A 22039-nucleotide genomic window follows, 5' to 3' on the forward strand; every position below is an offset into this window, starting at 1 on the left:
GAGACCCCGAGATACTTGAACTCCTCCACTTGAGGCAGTACCTCTTCCCTGACCTGAGTTTATTCATAAATAGCAATTTAAAAAAGGATAAAAGCTCCGAATGAAATGAACACTACTTGCAATATTTGTCCAATCCAAAAATGTATTTGCCATATGAGGTACAGGTCATGGTTGTCGATTATTAAAAAATATTTCATCTTTTCCTCAGAAAACCATTATTAAACAAATGAACATAACACAAAATATGTCTAAAGATTTATTAAAGCATTCAGTGTGAAGTACACACAACACATGCAATTTGTGTTTAGAACTGATTATAGAAATGATTAAGTTAGACTTTTTTAAGTAAAACATTAGTAGGAATGCATAGTTGGGTGTATTTGCCATTGCAAAGGCCATCTGGGTATTTTAGGATGAAAAAATGGAGCTTCCATCCCAGCGGCATTGTAACTGACTTTGGCACTGGTTATTATTACAGAATCACAGACCCAGTGATATATTAAGCATCAGAGACTCATCTCTGTGTCTCATCAAAGTTTCTGTACCATTAGACTATGATACAATGCAAAATACATATAAATTGATGCAATGACATCACTTGGAACAAACTATGAAGTTAAGAATAAAGAACCAAAATTCATCTTCAATCAACTGACTTGACCAAAGATGATTTCGTACTTTAACTCAGACAATGGCCATGTAATAAGTAATTCTTACAGATTAAAATACTCATTCGTACTATGCGTCCTGAACTGCAATGAGTTCGCATATTTGATATTGTTTTGGAATGCAAAAAATTGAATTTCATAGCGCTAACTCAAGGCTTTGATTATTAGCAATCACAAATGGCAATTATTAAAGGCTGTAAATTTCACATACATATGCACAGCAAATGTAGATACACAGAGGTGAGACTTATACCTAATTATTGAACTTTAATGTAATCATTAGGCCCATTAGGCTAAATGCAGACAAAGGAACTAAATCTACCACTGATTCTAACTGCATGTGAGCCAGGGATTTCTGAAAATTACTGAAAAGATGTTTAGGCATCACTTTAAGGAGAATAGCAAACCCAACACCCAACCTGCTGTTTCATTCCGTGTGAATTGGATTGGCTGTGACTGGGTTGTCAGTCAATGCCGGGCATATTAAGGCTGCAGAGAGTAAATGGTGAGTAACTAATTTTACAGTGAAAAGACACAACCAACTGAAAAGCTCGTTCTCTCAGTACAGCAGCTACCAAAAAGTGACTGTAGCCGTGTTTCTCACATGGATGCTGATGGTGTCAGAGCAGGACAGTTTAAACCTAAATCCTTGCAGACCACAAATAATGGTCTTTCTTCCAGTTGATCATCATACTTAACTAAACGTGGTTTTTAATGATTATTACAACTATCCATCCAGCCATCCATGTTCTGAGCCTATTCAGGAGGCTACAGGCACAAGGCTGGGAACAACCCAACATGGGGGCCAACCATAGCAGGGCACTAACTACAACTAATTCACCTAAAGTTACAAAAAGTATTAAATAATAAAAAATAATGTTTCTAAAACAGTTTCAGAAATATCAAAAATGTATATAATTAGAAAATTACAGTGTAGCTGTTTTATACTAAAAATAAAGTTGGTTTAACACTTTGAAAAATGAGTCTTTCCTCAACTGAAAACGTTCTGTTTACACTGTGGGAGAAACTTGGAGTAGCCAGAGGAAGTCTGCATGAAGATGGGAGAACCTGCAGAAATCTACCAAAACTACCAACACCACCATGCTGCTCTAGTCCAAGTTTGATTTACCGAGTTGCCAACTTTGGTCAACTGGCTGGAGCGAGATTTTCAATTCAAGACAAGTGTGCACACATATGCACACGCGTTTACATGTATGTAACAGTTTTATTACCTTGTGAATAGTCTGCAGGGTTTGCAAACTACCCCAACACTTTTGATGTAGTTCATTTTAGGTTTATAAGGGAATAATACAGATTTGCCGTAAGATTTCTTGCATGAGGGTGAGAGTCTGAAAGCGTGAGTGTTGCACCAAGATGCGTGACAGTTGGCAACCCTGGATTTCATTTTGATTATGTTATTCATTTCGTCAATAGATAAATCAAGACACAAAAAGGTAAATTAATTAATTACCGCAGCTGCAATGAAAAAAAGCACATTGTGTAAGTCACAGTAACTGGAATCCAGTGTGCCTGGAGCAGAAGGGCCATGACTGGGACATACATCAGCGTTTCAGGAAGCCCTGCATCATGTCTATAGGCAGGGGGAAGATAATGGTAGAGTTCTTCTCTGCAGCAATGGTGTTGAGGGTCTGTAAGTAGCGGAGCTGCAGGGCAGAGGGCGACTCAGCTATTACCATGGAGGCCTCCTTTAGTGCCCTGGAGGCGTTCATCTCCCCCTCTGCCGCGATCACCTGCAGAGGGGGGAGCGACAAGAGAGAGGGAGAGAAGGTGGAGTCGCAGTGTCATGTGACCTAATGGTTAAAGATGGCTCGTGGGAGTTTTACTTTCCCTAAAAAATGGTTCTGAGGGCAGAGCGAAAAGTTATTGGTTCAGAGAGATAACCAATCGGATTGCCGAGGAGGTGGGTCCAATCAACTAGAAGAGGCAGGACCAAGACATCTGATTGGTTGGTCTGACATCTGAACAAGATCGGATTGGTTATCTCTCTGAACCAATCATTTTTCTTTTTGCCCTCAGAACATTTTTGTGTATGTAAAACTCCCATTAGCTTAAAGTTGATACGAAAGGCTTGGCAGTGAGTATATCAAAGAAACGCACAAAGTCACCCAGGTCAGAGTAAATGATACAATCCTATAATGAAGGCTGATTATGAAGGCCACAGGATGTCTAATACTAACTGATCTCGCTGTCAGCTTAACAGTAAGGTAATAATTTATTTTTATCTCTGATATCCTGTGCGTCACATTCAGTCCTCCTTGCCTGTTATTGACAGTCAGTTTGTTCATTGAGATCCGTAAATCAATAATATTATTAAAACAATGGAATGAAAATGTGTGCCTAAAATTTTGGGGGAGAGGCATACAATAACCAATTTATGACTGCAGAAAAACAGATCCATACATGCAAGATAAATGTACCTTCTTGTGGTACTGAACCTGTAACTCTTGTGGTACTGAACCTGTAACTCTTGTGGTACTGAACCTGTAACTCTTGTGGTACTGAACCTGTAACCTTCTTAATTACAATAGAGCTTAGCGACTGTAGGGCATTTTTTTTGCTTGCCTATGAATGGGAGGCGACGTTCACAGGTAGGAGTTCCCAGAGCTACGTCTAGCAGACTGCTTTTGTCCATGACCACCAGAATGACCACTAAGTGCCCAACTAAACAAAACAGAAGAGTTTCGCCAATGTGAGTATTACTGCGAGTCCTTTTGCAGGATTTCCATATCGGTAGATGAGGTACTTTGAAAGCATGGTTGTACCCAGTGTGCCGGGCTGCTCTTGCCCGTCTAGATGCATGAGCTTCTCCATGGGCTCGTACCTTGGCTCTGGCCTCGCGTGTCGCCTCAGCCTCCGCTGCCATGGCTCTCTGCAGCTGCAGTGGAAGCTTGACGTCCTTGATCTCCACCCGTTCCACTTTGATGCCCCAGTCATCTGTGGCGTCGTCCAGACTGGACTGCAGAGGTCAGACATCTATCGTCATCAAGGCTTCAGTGAAACTCCATGCTGATACTCATCACAAACAATGTACCTCCTTATACAGTCTAGTATTCACACCAGATCCATTACCAGTCATTACCAATAAGAAACTCTGAAACTCACATGTTTTTTATCAGAACTGTTTGTAGATCTGCTTTACACAACACTTGCCCTGGCATTTTTTTTTTATCAGCTGTAATCAGTTCAGATAATTACAAAGAAAGGTGAAACACTCATTTCTGGTACTTACAGAAGCAGCAGGAAAAAGTCAGGAACGAAAAAAAAAAAAAACTATTATATTCAAGATCAGAAGATCAACAACATTTTGGTAAAATATAGACAAATGATTGATTAATAACTACATGAAATATATCCAGATATGCCAATGAGGTTTTAAAAACATAAAATGTGCTAGGAATCTTTTAAGCATTCACCTGCATGCTGTGGGCGATCTCCTCGCGGTCGGACAGGATCTCAGCCAGGTTTTTGGTGCCCAGCACGTTGCGGAGGGTCGTCTGTGCCAGCAGACGAGTGGCCGCATCGGCGTTGGTGATGTTGGCCACCGCCAGAGTAGCATTCTGCACCCGGTAATAAACCACCCCGTCCACGCTGACAGTCACGGAATCCTTCGTTAAAACCTGAGATGCGTGAACACAGACCAAAGAACAATGAAGGTTAATTGTAATGATGATGATCGATCCATCTGTGAAATCCCGAGGCAGCAAGGAGCATAAGACAGGCTATAAGCAATTCAGAGACATGGGATTCAGACTCCAGCAGGTGACAGGGGACAACGATGACCCACTAAGCCACCGTGCCACCAGGGTGATAGAAATTCTGGTGTTAGATTGCAACTGAGTTAAAATCACTCTGAAAACACACACAACAGAGCAACGGGAATGAAGTATCATATGGTATCTCAGAGTAAAAAAAAAACAATTGTCCTTTTGACAAATCCTTTGTGCTGCTTTTCATTCTGGCTGTTAAAATGCATCCAGCTTTTTCTTTTAAAAATTTGTCAGTTTTCTCTTCAAACTCTTCAGCTGTGCAGGACAGATTCAGCATGTAAATGGTCTGAGAAATAAATACCCTTGCAGAATATCATAAAACCATTCCTGATAAGCGATATGAATAAATCATCTATTTACAGAAAACCTCACAAGAGAACCTTACCTGACTGTACATCTGCAAGCTAAAATTACTATTATCATCTGACTGTTAAAACTAAATAATCCATGTGTCAATTTCAATGTATTGTTTTTACTGTAGCTTTTTATTGAGAAAGCTTGTCTGTGGATGTACTGTTGTGTTCGTGAGGCTGGATTCTTCTGTCAATGAACGGTTTGAACATGAGACCAGACAAGAACTTTCACGCATTCGGTGGCCATTACACTAAGGCTAAAGGCATTTACTAAGGCAGAAATGCAGAGGTGACCGTCTTGTGCTTCTCACCTCCTGGGGGGGGATATCAAAAGTGATGGTGCGCATGTCTACATTAATGAAGCTATCGGTGCAGGGCAGGATGAAGAAGAGACCTGGGTGGGACACAAAGATGCAGACCACAAATTACTGGAAAGCAACCTGCTATTCAGTCAGCTACACAAACATTATAACAACACAAGACAGGCAGTAATAACGATAATGCTGATAACGGCATTCCTGAAGTACTGCAGCAGGCTTTCTGCATTTCATGATATTATATTATAGTATATGCTTGTATCTCCATAGGAGCTATAAGGACAGAAGTCATGTTTGAACCTAACCTTGGAAAGTACACATTCCCCCCCCCAAGGAGTTCACACAGCGGTACAGTGAACGATTTAACCCAAGCAAGAAGAAACCACATATCTGCTCCAGAAGACTATCCCTCTCAATGATATGTTTGGACAGCAGCCGCTGAAACCTTCTCAGATTCTACACATTCTTAGCCTTCTGCTAATGCAATGCTATCTGATAAATCTGTATAAGCAGACTCCTTCGGGAGAACATTCCTGTGCGAAATGCTAAGTGTTTGTGACCTTTTGTGTTAACAGGATGACTGCCTGTTTGCCGTAACCCACTCACTCCCAGAAAAATGCCGGTTATCAGCGTGAGGGCCTTTGCTTGCGTAATGCAGCGAGACTGTGTGGACGACGCACACTGTTTGTATAAGACAAAGCTTAAAAGGCGACGCAAGTGAAGATATGTGAACTTTCATAAAGGGGAACTGCACTGAAATCCAGTTGCACACATTCACTGCTCAGCCTCACGGTACTTAAAGAAGCATCAGGTCTCACAGAAAAGAGCCACCGACAGAGGCCTGTATTTTCACAGGCCTGTATTTTCACAGGCAGAATTCCACATGACAAAACAAGCCACATACTCATTACAACCATGTTCTGATTAATGGTGGCCATTCTGATCATGGTTACTATTCTTCCATCCATCCATCCATCCATCCATCCATCCTTCTGCATAGAATGAACATGACCTACTTAATCGTGCAAAGGACAAGATAAGATACACTATAAAAAAAAAAAACACAGTCTAAATTCATTAGCGTTCAAGCTGCTTTATACAAGGCAGGGGATGCCCAGCTAATTAGATTCCAGTCCATTACAAGGTGCGTTTCTAACAGCACAACAGCTGGAACCTTTTCAGAGCCGAGACAATTATCCAGAAGCTTCTCAATGTCACGAAAACAGCAGAGCGCATGTCACAACACAGTGCCCTAGCAAGGGAGGGTCATGACATCACTGTTCATTTGTGAGATTGAGACTAGCTGCAGGATTATAAATCACAGCGCCATGTTCGCGCCGAGCTGTCGCAGGCTGGATGCGGCGACCACAACGATACACTGGAGCAATGGACAAACTCCTCTTTGTACTTTACAGAGATACACTTTTGTGCATTCGGGTCATCAAATCAATTTTTTAGACTTAAATTTTAAGACTTTTTAAAGACAGATTAACTTTTTAAGAATTAAAAATTGTAGCACTTGAGCAGGAATATAACATTTAAAAAGCCACCTCTGTAGCAAAATATTCAACGTCTTATTTACCAATTGGTTTTCTTCAGCCAGCACTTGAAGGCAAACAGAGGCGTGCATGGTGTGAGTGAGGATAGTAGTCTACCTGGTCCTTTGGCTCCTCCGCGCATGATACGTCCCAGACGGAAAATGATGGCCCGCTCGTACTCCTTCACAATCTGCACGACATGCACGAAAAGTATACTGGGTTACGCTGAACCACAATGACACAAAGATTACTATCAAACAAATACCAGAGTTGGGGACAATGAGGGTACCTTAATGACAAGCCATATAGATATCGGTAGGGTGAGCACAGTCAACAAGATGGAAAACATCACTATAAGCCAACCGCAAACTCCTATGTCACTGTCTGGGTTCTCCAGAGCTGCAGCACATACAGAAACACAACAAACACATTTAAAGGGGCAGAACAACAGATATCACAGGTGTCACACTGTCCCTCAGCTTCTTGCAAGTGAAAGTGATGTTTTTTTTAACCCGACACAAACAAACCACTCCCCATATGCCACTGGTCAGTTTATCTTTATGGAAAACAGGTGTGGGAATATTATAAGGGTTTAACTGTCAATCTGCATTGTTATTAGATCAACTATACATATTAACCTTGCTATATGCACAATCAGCCATAACATTAGAACCACTGACAGATGAAGTGAATAACACTGAGTATCTTGTTACAATGGTACCTGTCAAGGGTGCCATTATATATTAGGCAAGTGGACAATCAGTTCTTGAAATTGATGGGCTAGTGTAAGGATCTGAGTGACTTTGACCAGGGCCAAATTGTGATGGCTAGACGACGGCCAGAGCAGGTCTTCTGGGGTGTTCCTGGTATGCTGTGGTCAGTAGCTACCAAAACTGGTTCAACAAAGGCCAAACGGTGAACTGGCGACGGGATCGTGAGTGCCCAAGGCTCACTGAGGCATGTAGGGAGCAAAGGCCAGCTCAAGTGTTCTGATCCCACAGGAGAGCTACTGCAGCTATTGCACTGCAGCTTCCTGTGTACGGGGTGGGCATGCTGACCGCTGTCCACCACCAAAAGTGCCGATAACAGGCACGTGTGTCAGAACTGGACCATGGAGCTATGGAAGAAGGAGGCCTGGTTTGACAAGTGACATTTTCTTTTGTATCACGTGGGCAGCCATGTGCGTGTCCGTTGTTTACCTGGGGAGGAGATAGCACCAGGGTGCACTATGGGAAGAAGGCAAGAGGCAGTGTGATACTGGGAAATCTCGGGTCCTGGCATTTATATGGATGTTACTTTGACAAGTACCACCTAAACATTACTGCAGCCCAAATACGCCCCTACATGGCAACGGTACTCTGAAATGTCAGTGACCTCTTTCAGTAGGATAATGTGCCCAGTCACCCTGAGAACATCATGCAGGAATCCATGGAGGCTCCACTTCACAGCTTACAGGACTTAAAGGATCTGCTGCTAATGTCTTGGTGCCAGATACCACAGGAGACCTTCTGAGGTCTTGTGGATTCCAGGCCTAAACAGGTCAGAGCTGGTTTGACGGCACGAGGGGAACATACACAATACAAGACAGGTGGTTATAATGTTATGGCTGATCGGGGTAACTACCCAAGCTGACAAACAGAGCATCCATGCTTAGGAAAAACAACTATTCTAAACCATGCTAAACAACAATCCGCACTCAAATTAAAAATATATTTTCTAATAACTTAGCTTCACTTGAACAATGTATACACCGTTAAGAATTTAGGGAGACATGCACACATGCAACTGCATAAGAGGGAGTTTGAAATTGGGGGAGACACAAGTGAAATATAAAGATCTATTTATTGGGGGGACTTGGATTAATTAATCGAAATTAAATATTGGGACCTTTATCATACATATGAATAATTCTCTTTAACCGGCAGATAAATTCAGGAACACAACATTAATGTTTACATAATGGCTGCACGGCACAGGGAGCCAGTACAGCCCGTGACTTCGTAGTTGAGAAGTAACACGGAGAAACGACATAAAATATTTAAGTTCATATTTCCCGTTTGACATGGAAACTATATTGTTATATTAGGGTCGCATTTTGAATACTTTTAAAGTTAGAAATATGGTCCATTCAAATGAGCTGATAAAAGAAATAAAACTGCGCATCCGACGAATGGCGCACTCGTTTCAAAAACCGCCCATGGAAAATGCTGATATTTAATAAAGGGAAAGTCCGCTTCTGCTGCAAAGCAGACGCCGCACATGGCGTCCCCGATGGGGAGGCTGGGCATCATCCCCCGCAGCGCCGCCGCCGCCGGGCCTCGGCATGTAGAGCCACCGAGGCGTGTAACTAGCTTACTACCGCAAGATACAAGTAACCTAGGCAGAAATATTCCTAATAGATTGTCTTTTGTTAAGTCGCAAAACCATCCTATGTGTTATAACATCAGTTATGCAAGATATTTAGTTATTAACATTAAAGAAATGTATGTTTATCAAGTAAACACCCTGAAGCCACATCTGTATCGCTACAGAAAATTTTAAGTGCATTTTTAACATCAGGCTAGCCTATATGTTAGTTTTTTATTGGCAAATAAGGACCGTATTACTTACCAGCCTGACGTTCTCGTCTCTGAGTGTCTCGCATTGCCCTCGTCTCTTTATTGTCCTCCATGGCTTTAATGTAATATTTGTCGATTAAAATTTGTGGCTCGAGCCCCGCACTGCGCTCGCTCTGCGTTACGTCACGTCGGGCCGTGAGACCCACGCCCGCGCGTCGCGAGACTCGGGCACCAAATAGAGGCGGGGGAGAAAGGCGCTCTATCCATCCATCTATCCTGGTAAGGACAGGGGCAGGATTCGAGTGAATCATTTCATACTGGAAGCTGCCAAATTCAAACGATATCTAGATATTCCCAAGAATGTAATTCATATAAAGTTACGTTTATTAGGGACACATTTTGCACCCTTTCTACAGTCATAGAATAGAGTATCATTTTACAGTATTTTTAAATTTGAAAGTCTCTTGTTTGTACTAACGCTGAGAGCTTATGTCCTGGGAAAAAACTATGCAAAGCACCGTTGTAACGTATAAAATACTCATATCTTACAAAGCTGCTAGAGCAAGGTTTCTCAACCCAGTCCTCGGGGACCACCAGACGGTCCACGTTTTTGCTCTCTCCCAATTGGCAGGGAATTGGGAGAGAGCAAAAACGTGGACCGTCTGGTGGTCCCCGAGGACCGGGTTGAGAAACCCTGTGCTAGAGTATAGTTTTATGTTAATCACCCATAGCATGTAGAACTTCCTCTGCAGTACAAGGACACTCTGAGCCTGGAAAACTCTCCCAGGAATAAAAGCCGATCCCCCACAATGGAAGAGCACGCTAAGGGCAAATTAGAGACGCTAACTACATGCCTCGTAGCATCTTTATATTCATATACATTGGAACATCAAATATGGACAACCTTTCTTAATTCAAAGAAATTTCCTAAACTAAGAAATGTACTATTTACCGAGAACATATCAGAACAACCTTGTGTAGGGCATTCCTGGCCTCTGAAAAGATATCGGGGAGACTAACCTGATACTTTAATTAGCCTACTACTAGATATTATTAGCCCACCGTTTCAGTGTAATGCCAGATTGACTTTTCTCCTCAACTAGCATTACCAAAAAAGCATTAATCAAATGTCAAAAAAACCTTCGGCAAGTGAAGAACGACTTGCATTCATCAAATCACTGAAAAGCCCGGCTTCCTTGATCTATTATTGTGTTTTTTGAGAGAGTTCAGCTCTCTGTTTGTTAGGCTCGATTAGTGCAGTTGCTCACATGCCTTTAGATGCGTTTTGGCACTTTGCAGTTCTTTGACATACTTTCTTGAATAGATATTTAACTTTATGCCCATTGAACAAAACTGATATAATTTTAGACTGTCCCCTCTCTAGCGTGGCTCTCTGCAGTTCATGAGTCGCCCAGCCCTTGTTATACGAACAAGCCTGCTCTTCAAAAAGCACAATTAGGACGTGCATGCAAATAGGGACCTGAGAGAGTGAAGCACAGGTTCGTGCTGACTTCACAGTGCAACAGATGTTCCTTCTGGCAACCCTCAATATCCACACGTTTGTTTTTTTTTTCTTAAAATGTATTTTGATACAGCAAAAATAGTACATAAAAAGATAATACCGTTGAAAAAGCAGTATGTACATACAATATGGTCAGGAATATTAAATATGGCTGTCATTGAAAAAAGAACCTGCTACAAAAGAACACATTTTACAACCAAAAAGCTAGGATAACATGGTCATTATTCAGCTAGGATAACATGGTCATTATTCAGCTAGGATAACAAGGTCATTATTCTTCTGCAGCTTGGACTGTTTATCACTCTTAATCAGCATCAAAGATCTGAGACAGACAGAAGATGTCTTTGGGGAGAACAGATTCTTCTTCACAATTCTTCAGATCCTTTTCCAGTTTAGGTAGAACTTTATTGTACAGGAAGTCAATGATATCTGAAATGGACAAAAGTCTTTTAAAGTTTTGCTCAAATTGCACTTTCTAAACTAACCTGTAGGGGGAACCACAACATTACAAAAGTAGTGTCTGCAAGTTAAATGCAAGGGAAAAGCAAGGGAATAGACCAGGGGTGGCCACTCTGATCCGCAAAGGGCTGGGATAACTTGTAGGTCAGCTGTTCAAACCCAGGTGTGAGGACTCTTCAGCCAATCAGTCCTCTAATTAGTAATCTAATTCGGGAGTTGCAGCGAAAACCCGCATACACACCGGCCCTTTGCGGATAAGATTGGCCACCCCTGGAATAGACAAAAACATACCACTAAAAGACTTGCTTTGCCACAGTGGCACTTGTGTGACCTTCAGCTTGTAGAATTTTGCTTGTATGTAGGCAGGAGGAACATCTCTTTAAGAATCAGAAGAGAAAGAAAAATTAAAAACTCAAATTCCAAATACACACCATTTGGCCTAAGGAAACAGCCAGGAAACTGAGCACGATGAGGAGCACTAGTTAGAAATTACATTGTCAGCAGAATGGTTTCAGTATTGGGCCTTTTATCAGGGCCCTTAACCCGCTCTGGCTGACCAGAGACACTAGCAACAAGAGTCTGTAAATAAATGTGACTCAAAATTGTTTTTGTTGCAAATTCAAGATTAAGTTTAGGTATTTGTAAGAGACAATGCATCTAAATATCCATCGATATACACATTTCGTGATGAATAATCTTACCCAATGGTGAATGTGAGGTCTTCCCATTTCACATCTGATGAATCTTCAACATCCATTTCATACAGCCTGGAATGACATTACCTGGTAAGATAGGGCTGCAGTCTAAGCAAATCATAAGACAGCTCTGATAGCCCCTGAAATTACACTTTACAAGACAGTTTTTGCAAGACAATCTGAAATGGCAGCATGCAAATCACAAACTTAAATCTCTGCAGGCTGAGCCGCTATCTAAAAGCTTCCATGTTTTCGCCGTCATTAGCGAGTGTTTATACTTACGCACGGATCAACCTGATCTTTGCCTGCAGCGATTTTCTTCCTTTATAAACATCAGCTCCACATGTCATCTTCTGTTTCAGAATTGCCATCCTGAAATTGTGTTTTTGAGTAAGGAGCTTAATCCTATTCCAATTAAAAGCAATTTCATGACAACCATTATGCAGAAGGTGCTGGAGCCCACGGCTGCCTTCACCAAAGGAGGAGCTTACCATTTCACTCTACACTGAACCCAGCTTCGAGTCTCCATGCCTTCAGACACGCTCTTCCAGGGCACGTTGCTGTACAGCTTCTCCTTCCTTATCGTGAGCCCAGAGGGGCCATCTTTAGGCTCCACCTGTGTCACCATGTATTCTTTGATAATCCTCATCAGTTTCTTCTGCTCTGACACTGTCCACTCACCTTTCTTATGTGCTACAAAGACAATATTAGAGGATAATGAATTGCGTTGAAACTGTAGAGCACTGTTTCCCAATCCGGTCCTTGGGGACCCACAGACAGGCCACGTTTTTGCTCCCTCCTGGCCCCCAGATCTGTCTGACGGAGCTCGGAGGGAGGGAAAAAAAAAAAAAAAAAAAAACATGGACCAACTGTGGTTCCTCGAGGACTGAATTGGGAAACACTGCTTTAGAGGAAAGCTCATGCTGCTATTTAAACCCCGCAAACACAGAGCTTCAGTGGCCATGGAACATTTACTCGACTTGCCATTTTAAATAAAGTCACACTAGACAAAATCTGGGACCAGTGGACACGATAAAATTATCTGGAAATAACTGAAAACATAATTTTCCCATTGATTGAATGCATTCAAGCAAATACCTCACTGAATGCACTGAACTAATGAACATTTTGTCTTAAGTCACTGTTACCACTGCATGCAGATGTGCCACAAGTTGCTCATACCGTTACTGCTAAATATTCTCCAGCTTCAAGCTTTACTGTAATTTTTTTGTATAATTTACACTGTCAAATTAACCAAGAACCAAGAACAAACAATAAAAGTTGGCAGAGGCCTCTGCAGTTAGCACTTGATGTGGACCAACCGATTTGAGAAAATCGCTTCTCCAAAGAAATGTTGCTACGACCAGTCAGTTCTGAAATCTTCATCCAGTTATTGCCATACAAGTTCTGCAATTTATTCAGTTTTTTTAGTTCATCTTCTGTATACCTGATGGAAGAGCAGGAGACACCTTACACCAACACCAGTGTCTTTCAAACAGTCTGATTACAAGTTTCATTTGCCTTATTTGACTTCTCAAACTCATTCTTAGCCTAACCTGAAGACACTTAAAGTATACGTTTCCTTTCTTCTCAACAAAGTATAACTATTTGAAACAGGAAATAAGCCAATGCATAAATACCACAAATGAAAACTGAATTTACTGGTTATTAGACAAGTGTATTGAAGTTATCCTTTGCTGGCTGAGGGAGAGTTACAGCAATCGCATTAAAAGCCACTCATTATTTCAGCTATGTTTTGTAAAATTAATCACATATTAGGGATTCTTGGTACATCAACTTCAATGTCTCTATATAAAGAGGGAATATTGCTATCCTCTCTAAGTGGATTGGTTGACAGAGAAGCTCACCTGCCCTTGTAGTTAAATTCATCAAAGACCTTCCTTCCACGGGAATAGATCTCATGCCAAGACCTGAAAATACCAACAGCTGGAATGATAAACGTAGAGGGTGATTTCATTTTCAGAGGGATTTCATTTTCCACTCATGATAAAGCGCTTTCAAATTCACAGAAACAGGCATAATGCTGGTAAAAACTAAATTAAATGCATCTAAACACAAGAAACAATGACTTGCTAGTCAAGATGCTCACCGATTTGGGAATGGAATTTGTGCAATTTCTTCATGTTCCTTATTTGTGCTGCTTCCTCAGGGTAGCGGTTGGTGAAGAAGAGTTTGGCTGCACTGCTTATTCCTGTGAGAGCCAGGAAGTCCTTGATATTCCGAAATAATTTCTCATTCTCCTCTGCGCTGAATCTTCCACTTTTAAAAGATTCCCCTGATTAAAGGAAGAAGCCAAGGCAGTAAATTTCACTCATTTTTAATAAGAGCTTCTCTTGTAAGAAATTTCACTCCTGAGAATCTGTACGTATTCTGACATCCCAACTTGTCCCACAGGGATCTACTGAATGGTGTCTTAGGGCACCCATTTTGTCACAATCAAGTTTGTATGGGATTTGTTCAGGCATTTTATAAACCTCCTATAAATTAATCATATCATCGCAATCAAGGACTGTAAATACATGTGCATCTGGTTGGGGAAATGGCACTAATTATGTAAGCAAACTTAACATGAATGTATAAGTGAAGCATCCAAATACGTAACGGAATTCACTTAGTAGTTTGTCATACTTAAATATGGCTTTCAAAACTAAAAACTAAACAATACAAGTTTGAAGGAAGAGATTTCAACAGAAAAATACTCAATTTTCTCTTTCCATTAAGAAAAATTGCCAGTTCTAGATCCTATTGTCCAATAAGAACTTGCAATCAGATCTATGCTTCAGTCCAGCCATCCATTTGGCCCCTTCCCTTGTGTTGGGTTGCAGGGAGGCAGAGAGTCTCCCAAGCAGCACAGCGCGCATACACAGAGAAACACACACACACACACACACACACACACACACACAGACAGAGAAACACACACACAGAAACACACAGAGAAGCACAGCGCACATACACAGAGAAACACACAGAGACACACACAGAGACACACACACACACAGACAGACAGAGAAACACACAGACAGACAGAGAAACACACACACACACACACACAACACTAAAAACAATTTAGGGAGAGCAATAAATGTAACTGCACATCTTTGGGGAGGCCGGCAGGCCGAGAGGCTCCCACACAACACAGGGGGAATAAGCCAGAGAGCCGTCACACCTGAACCCTGCACTCCAGAAGTGAGACAAGGCTTCCCACAGAAGCACCTTCCCACCCTTCAATACAGCTTGTTAGCCATTTAAGTCATTCTTACCTTCTTGACTTAATATCTTGAATCTCGACAGGTCATATTTTACCAAGTGGCTAATAACAGAAGGAGATTTCGTTTCCACATTAGGGATAAACTTTTTCAGCTCTTCAATGCATTTCCGCATGCTAGCATCCATGAAGTTCTGTGCACTTTTAAAATAATATGGAGAAAGACTTGGATCAGTCAGAGTTCATATAATGGTAAAAAGATTAACAGAACAACTACATTGTGACATGAACTACTGTTTTATAGGAAGGTTCACAGAATATGAAAATGCTACTGGTTACTATCTTCCCGCTCCTTATCCTGGCCAGGGTCATGGGAGAACCTGGAGCCTATCCCAGACAGCAAAAGGGCAGAGGGCTGGGGTACACCCTGGGCAGGAAGCCAATCACAGGGCACAGGGCTGGGGTACACCCTGGGCAGGAAGCCAATCACAGGGCACAGGGCTGGGGTACACCCTGGGCAGGAAGCCAATCACAGGGCACTGGGCTGGGGTACACCCTGGGCAGGATGCCAGTCCATTGCAGTAGACATAGTCACATACAATCATACAGCTTGCGTAAATGAAAAAAATATTGCAAATTTATTGGTTTTTTAACAAACAATAACGTTACTCATAATTATATATGTGTGTCTGTGTCTGCATATATATCACATTAGAATCAAGAGAGTAGTTTTAAGTAGAACATTCATTTAAACTACAAATAAATTGAAGCCCAAATAGTGATTCTGTTAAAAAGTTAATCAAGAAGCATCAATGGGTGCTTTTTAATTAATAACACCTTTGCAATAACATAAAACAGCAAACATTTGTGTTTAGTATCCTTTGAGAGCCAATCATTATAATTGCAATGACAGCAAAATGGTAAGAACAGAACTTGAATGGGTCAGTCAAAAACATCATGACACTTCATAAAAAGAAAATGTCCATGCAGAAGGTAAGTGCAGATCTTAGACAATGATTGTCAATTAACTTTTGTCATGAAACCAATAAATCTGCAACATTCTTACAGAATTAAGCAAACCTCAAGACTTTCTGTGAGCACCGTATGTGACATACAAACAAAGCATGAAGCCGTCATGCTGGCTCACATTCAAACTTGTGCACTTGGATTTAAATATGGGCTACAGGGTTTCTCTCACGCTAAATGCAACAAGCACGTGTCTTTCCCAGCACACCGGTTAAGTTAATAAATCACCACACTCACCTGACGGAGATGTTCTCCTCCTCACCCTCAAGGTCCATCTCTACAGCATAAGCAGTGGTCAGTTTCTGTGTTTTACTGTTAAGCTTATATTGCGTCCCTTGCTCCTTTAGATCATCTGACGGTATCATACTGGAACTTTCCCCAGCGCCGTTTTCCTCCCTCTCAAAGTGCTTTTTCTTGTTGTTGTTGTTGTTCTTCTTCTTCACCATTTCTTCTGCACCCATTGTATTGTTGTCCTGCTCCATTTCAGAATCCTTCCGTCTCTTCTTCTTTTTCTCTCTCACTTTTTCTTCTGCAACTACAGTCTCCATGTCAGGCACCTCTGAAGCATATTCTGCAGTGTCACTCACCTCACTCTGTTCCTTCTTCACCATTTCTTCTGCACCCATTGTATTGTTGTCCTGCTCCATTTCAGAATCCTTCCGTCTCTTCTTCTTTTTCTCTCTCACTTTTTCTTCTGCAACTACAGTCTCCATGTCAGGCACCTCTGAAGCATGTTCTGCAGTGTCACTCACCTCACTCTGTTCCTTCTTCACCATTTCTTCTGCACCCATTGTATTGTTGTCCTGCTCCATTTCAGAATCCTTCCGTCTCTTCTTCTTTTTCTCTCTCACTTTTTCTTCTGCAACTACAGTCTCCATGTCAGGCACCTCTGAAGCATGTTCTGCAGTGTCACTCACCTCACTCTGTTCCTTCTTCACCATTTCTTCTGCACTCATTGTATTGTTGTCCTGCTCCATTTCAGAATATTTCCGTCTCTTCTTCTTTTTCTCTCTCACTCTTTCTTCTGCAACTACAGTCTCCCTGTCAGGCACCTCTGAAGCATGTTCTGCAGTGTCACTCACCTCACTCCGTTTCTTTTTCTTCTTCACCATTTCTTCTGCACCCATTGTATTACTGTCCTGCTCCATTTCAGAATCTTCCCGTCTCTTCTTCTTTTTCTCTCTCACTTTTTCTTCTGCAACTACAGTCTCCATGGCAGGCACCTTTGAAGCATGTTCTGCAGTGTCACTCACCTCACTCCGTTTCTTTTTCTTCACCATTTCTTCTGCACCCATTGTATTATTGTCCTGCTCCATTTCAGAATCCTTCCGTCTCTTCTTCTTTTTCTCTCTCACTCTTTCTTCTGCAACTACAGTCTCCCTGTCAGGAACCTCTGAAGCATGTTCGGCAGTGTCACTCATCTCACTCCGTTTCTTCTTCTTCTTCTTCTTCCTTTCCTTCACCAGTGCCCCCTCTGTCTCCGAAACCACAGGGGCACCATCCTCCTCCTCCTTTCCCTGCTGTTTCCGCCGCCTTTTCCTTTTTCTTCCCTCTTCTTGTCCTACCGTTATAGATTCAGACACAGACACCTCAGCAGATACTTCAGCAATGTCACCCTCCATTTTCTTCTTGTGCTTCTTTTTTCCATGTTTCTCCTTCCCCGCCTGCGTTTCTGAGCTGGCAGCCAAACCCTCATTTAGCTGTTCCAGTGATACGGTTGATGTTGAGGATATCTCCATAAGACATCCATCACTCTCTGACACCATCATCTTCTTTTTCTTCTTCCTCCCGTTTTGATATTCCTGCAGGTTTGCTTCATTCTCCAGCATCTTCCCTGCTTACTGCTGCAGTCTCACTAACTCAATTCAGAGAGAAGAGGGGGGGGGGGACACATCAGATCAGGATCTAAAGAATTCATTAATATACTTCCATATAACATCTGTAAATGAAGCCGAAACTAGGGGCTACATTTCAGTCATTCAAGTATTTTGGTATTATTGCTACAAGCGTGGTCACTTTTCAACAAATTTCACAAAAAAATGTACAACTGAAAAATTCCAAATGTATATTTCAGTATACATTTGGTCTATATAGTTATATTTAACAGCACAGAGAAGGATTTTTTTTTTACTTCAGAGAGAGTGTGTGTGTTCCGTGCAATAACTAATTTATTTTAAAGTCTATTAGATTTCGCCAACTCTCTCTTGAAGGAACTGACCGTTTTTATTTTTTGCTACGTACAGGCCACGAAACAGGCTAAACGGCGAGATCCAATAGGCTTCAGGGTTGGTCTCCGCTAGTTCGCTACAGATGGCCAATGCGCAACGAAGTGGCTAAAATCAAGGGCGAACGACATCACACAGTATTCTATGTGTAAAATATCTAGCCGAACGACATGCGAACCATCTCCACTAGCTTCGATAGCATGTGCGCTCTTAAATACACGAAGTGGAATAATAACCTGAACTTCGTACGCATAATCCTGGTATGGTTAAAAAGTTTATATAGCGTAAAGATATTACCTAAAACGTCTTAACTCCGACCATGTGTAACGCTACCTCACTAGCAAAATACGTAGCTATTTAGCTGGCTACCTCATCCAGCTGTCTGGGAAGATAACGCTGCGAAATAAAACACAGCATGTCCGGTTTCTAACCTAACCTTATTCAAGCCAATGAATGCCCCTTTATTAAAGTTATTGGGTCGACACACGACGTGCTATTAATTAATCTGAAAAATACACAAGTTAAACTTAACAGCTGAATAACTTACCGGCCTCGATAATGACACAGACAACCGGAAGTTGTAGAAATCATAAAAGCACTAGAAAGCGGGAGCTCACGTTAAGCTACCAATATGAAGATACCAATATGGCGGTAATTGCACCCAGACTGCCAAGTCCCAGCGCTTGTTTGCTACCGGTCTTCGGTCATGCTGCGTTCATCATTAATCAGGGTGATTTCGAATGGAATTATAAGTACGGTGTTACTCACGATGTGGAACTGAACAGTTGGTATAAGCTTGATTGGAATTGAACTAAACTTAATTAAAATTAACGCTGTTTTATTGACTCCACTATTAATAAATAATGAAAATCAAAATGATTTAGTATTTCTAAGCGATAACTTAACACAGTGTCAATTTGAACACAAAAATTAAGGCCAGTATTTAGTTAATGCAGCTGGTAAACTTGAATATTCATTGCACAATTTATTAAACGAATTCTTCTATCAAAACTACTTAAAGAACTCGGCTGGAACAAAAACCAGCATATCTAGTGGTTAGTCGGGACAAGAATTTAAAAACACCGCTGTAGCCCAAATTCTGCTCTTATTACAACATCATTAAAGCCCATGTTTTAATTGTATTTTACGTGTGTTTGGTTAGAGTTCCGCGATCCACATGATACACACATGCTGGTGAACCTTTAATGAACTTTCTTCGAGCGTGACAGAACTGTTAGTAACAAACGCATCTCGAGTACTCTGTACAGTTCATATACAAATCATCTAAAATTTCTTACGTACTTTGCGTTGAGTTGGCGTTTATTCATTATTCCCATAACATAATTATATATACGTATATAATATACGTTTATATATATATATATATACTGTATATATATATACACACTCACCTAAAGGATTATTAGGAACACCATACTAACACCCTTTCTGGCATCAGATAAAACCAAGACAAATCATGTAAGACCCTTTCATAATCAATATGATTCTGTAAAACCGAATCATTTTTCGTAAAAAATAATGCCAAAAGACATTCAGTGCTTTGGTTGCATACGTGCGTGTGCCCGTTACAAAGAGAGGTTGTAACTGAGTTCAGATTTAACTGATATTCCAGGTTATGTTCAAAAGATATACGAGTTTACCAATGCAAACCGAAGTGATTATGTTTAACACAATATAAAATCGATAATTCCTGTATAATTCACAAAGATCAAAAAGAATAACTATCAAAGGATTGTTAAAAACATTTCAGAAAGGTACAGATCAGGGGAGTAGTAAAACTGTAATCTCAAAGATCACGGAATGGTGTACAGATCATCGGTAAAAGTAATGCAGCACCATCAGGATAATGCAAAGGTCAGAACATCCCTCCACAGGGTGTGAGATTTTCAATTCAATACAAGTCTGCACACACATTGACACACATTTACATGTATGTGATAGTTTATACCTTGTAAATGGGCTTTAGGGTTTGCAAACTACTTCTATGCTTTTGATGTAGCTAATTTTAGGTTTATAATGGAATAATATAGATTTGCCATTAGATTCCCTGCCTGAAGGTACGAGTCTGAAAGCGTGAGTGTCACTCTCAACGTGAGAGTTGGCAACCCTGCTTCCAAGCTGATGAGCCAAAAAGAAAAGCCAAAAAAACTGGGTGCACTATCAAGAGTCCAATTGCAACCTTAAAGGAGCTTCCTTTACCCCAAACTAGTATGCAACATAATGCATATTTTAAGAAACTATAGGACATGAAAACAGGTGGATGGATAGAGGATCGAAGTCCATGTGGAATATAAATACACAGATAGGTGTCTGGAAGTACCAAGCAAGCAACTTCACAGGCATCAACAGTGAATAAGTAAGAGTCAACGGCAGGGGATGATGTTAGCTCGATGTTGAGGTGTTCCTGAAAGCGACAGAGGGCTGTGGGGGACTCTCCAGATCAGTTGGATTTGGGTAGCTTGTTCTGCCATCCAGAAATGGCATATTTAACATGTTTAGTATGAGACTTTTTCCACATAGTGGAAGAATTACCATGTACCAATCACATGCTGATTGTAGCAGGCGGGTTGGAAACCAGGCCCTGGTGAGTGACTTAATGTAGGTGCTGTTATATTGATGCTGGCAAACATCTACAACTTCATGCAAGCGCCGCTGGAGCCACTGCAGGGACACAAGGAGAGGTGTAACATAAATGCATTTTGACTGATTAAATGCTATAATACTTCTGCATTTTGGGACACCTGCAGTGGATTCTCAGCAGATCCTGGAATCCCTGCTAACAGATATTCAGAAAAACTACACTGGTTCTAACTGATACACAGCAGACTATGTATCTTATTTAACTTCTCTATGTAATTATAAGGCGTAACCACTGGACCATGTGCAATATTCATATTTATAGGATTCCATTGGCTTGTCCTGCTGTTTTTCCCAGTCTGCCTGTGAGAATGGGGGTGAATCCAGAGGAACAGTCAGGTGGCTAGTGTTACTTGTACTGAAATCTGTCAGAGCTTCTTGTTCAATTCAAGTCATTTTACCCTTATATGAATCAGCTCATGTGTTAAAGTACATAACTGAATTAATTTTATAGTGTAAGTTTTATAAATTAAGTGTAATAGGTCAATTTTCATGTTATGCAAATGATGTGAAATATGTAACTTGTGTCTGCGACTTTACCTGAATTTTTTAGGGATGCTATGCACGTTTACTACTAAACTAAGCGAATTATTGATCATTCATCAAGTATGAATCATAGTAAGAAACTTATGCGATTACTAATAATTGAGGCCAAATCTGAATTCTCTGTCACCTTTCTGCGACATGAGTGTTGCATTCAGCTAAGCAAGGCCTTCATGAAGCTGTAATTAAAACAGAATTCTGTTCTTTATTAGGCTATAAGCAATTTCTGATTGAGTAAATCTACTCGTCCATCTAAAGTACAGTGTTGGTGAGCCTGAAACTCACACCAGGAAATGCAGCACTGGGACCAAATACCATCGCATGGCAGCACATATACCAGGGGTGGGGAGCCTATTCCCTGGAGGGCCAGTGCTGGGTTTTTGGATGACCTCTCAATCAGCCAATAATAAAGCAGTGAGTCTCAACTCCGGTCCTGGGGACCCACTGTTATTGGCTGATT

The 22039-nt window shown here is 41.2% G+C and overlaps 1 protein-coding gene across 6 annotated transcripts; it reads right to left on the reverse strand.

Annotated features, from left to right (window-relative positions):
* Positions 1 to 243: 243 nt before the first annotated feature.
* Positions 244 to 19082, reverse strand: LOC111842680 (stomatin-like). Of its 6 annotated transcripts, none has more exons than XM_023809558.2 (11): positions 18926 to 19082; positions 16391 to 18008; positions 15183 to 15328; positions 14009 to 14194; positions 13767 to 13845; positions 13221 to 13345; positions 12390 to 12591; positions 12181 to 12270; positions 11905 to 11970; positions 11495 to 11580; positions 10199 to 11173 (listed from the first exon to the last, which is right to left on the reverse strand). In XM_023809558.2, exons 2-11 carry the CDS (start codon positions 17980 to 17982, stop codon positions 11049 to 11051), a joined length of 2697 nt encoding a protein of 898 aa, XP_023665326.2. In that variant the 5' UTR covers positions 17983 to 18008; positions 18926 to 19082; the 3' UTR covers positions 10199 to 11048. The 6 variants fall into 6 exon arrangements, 5 of the variants coding, with proteins under 5 accessions (XP_072559797.1, XP_023665329.1, XP_023665326.2 ...); XM_023809559.2 differs by having other exon boundaries at positions 16391 to 18012; XM_023809560.2 differs by lacking the exon at positions 18926 to 19082 and adding an exon at positions 18676 to 18919.
* Between the last annotated feature and the right edge of the window lie 2957 nt (positions 19083 to 22039).

The sequence above is a fragment of the Paramormyrops kingsleyae genome, chromosome 2 (assembly GCF_048594095.1).
Source record: "Paramormyrops kingsleyae isolate MSU_618 chromosome 2, PKINGS_0.4, whole genome shotgun sequence".
Classification (NCBI taxonomy): Eukaryota; Metazoa; Chordata; class Actinopteri; order Osteoglossiformes; family Mormyridae; genus Paramormyrops; species Paramormyrops kingsleyae.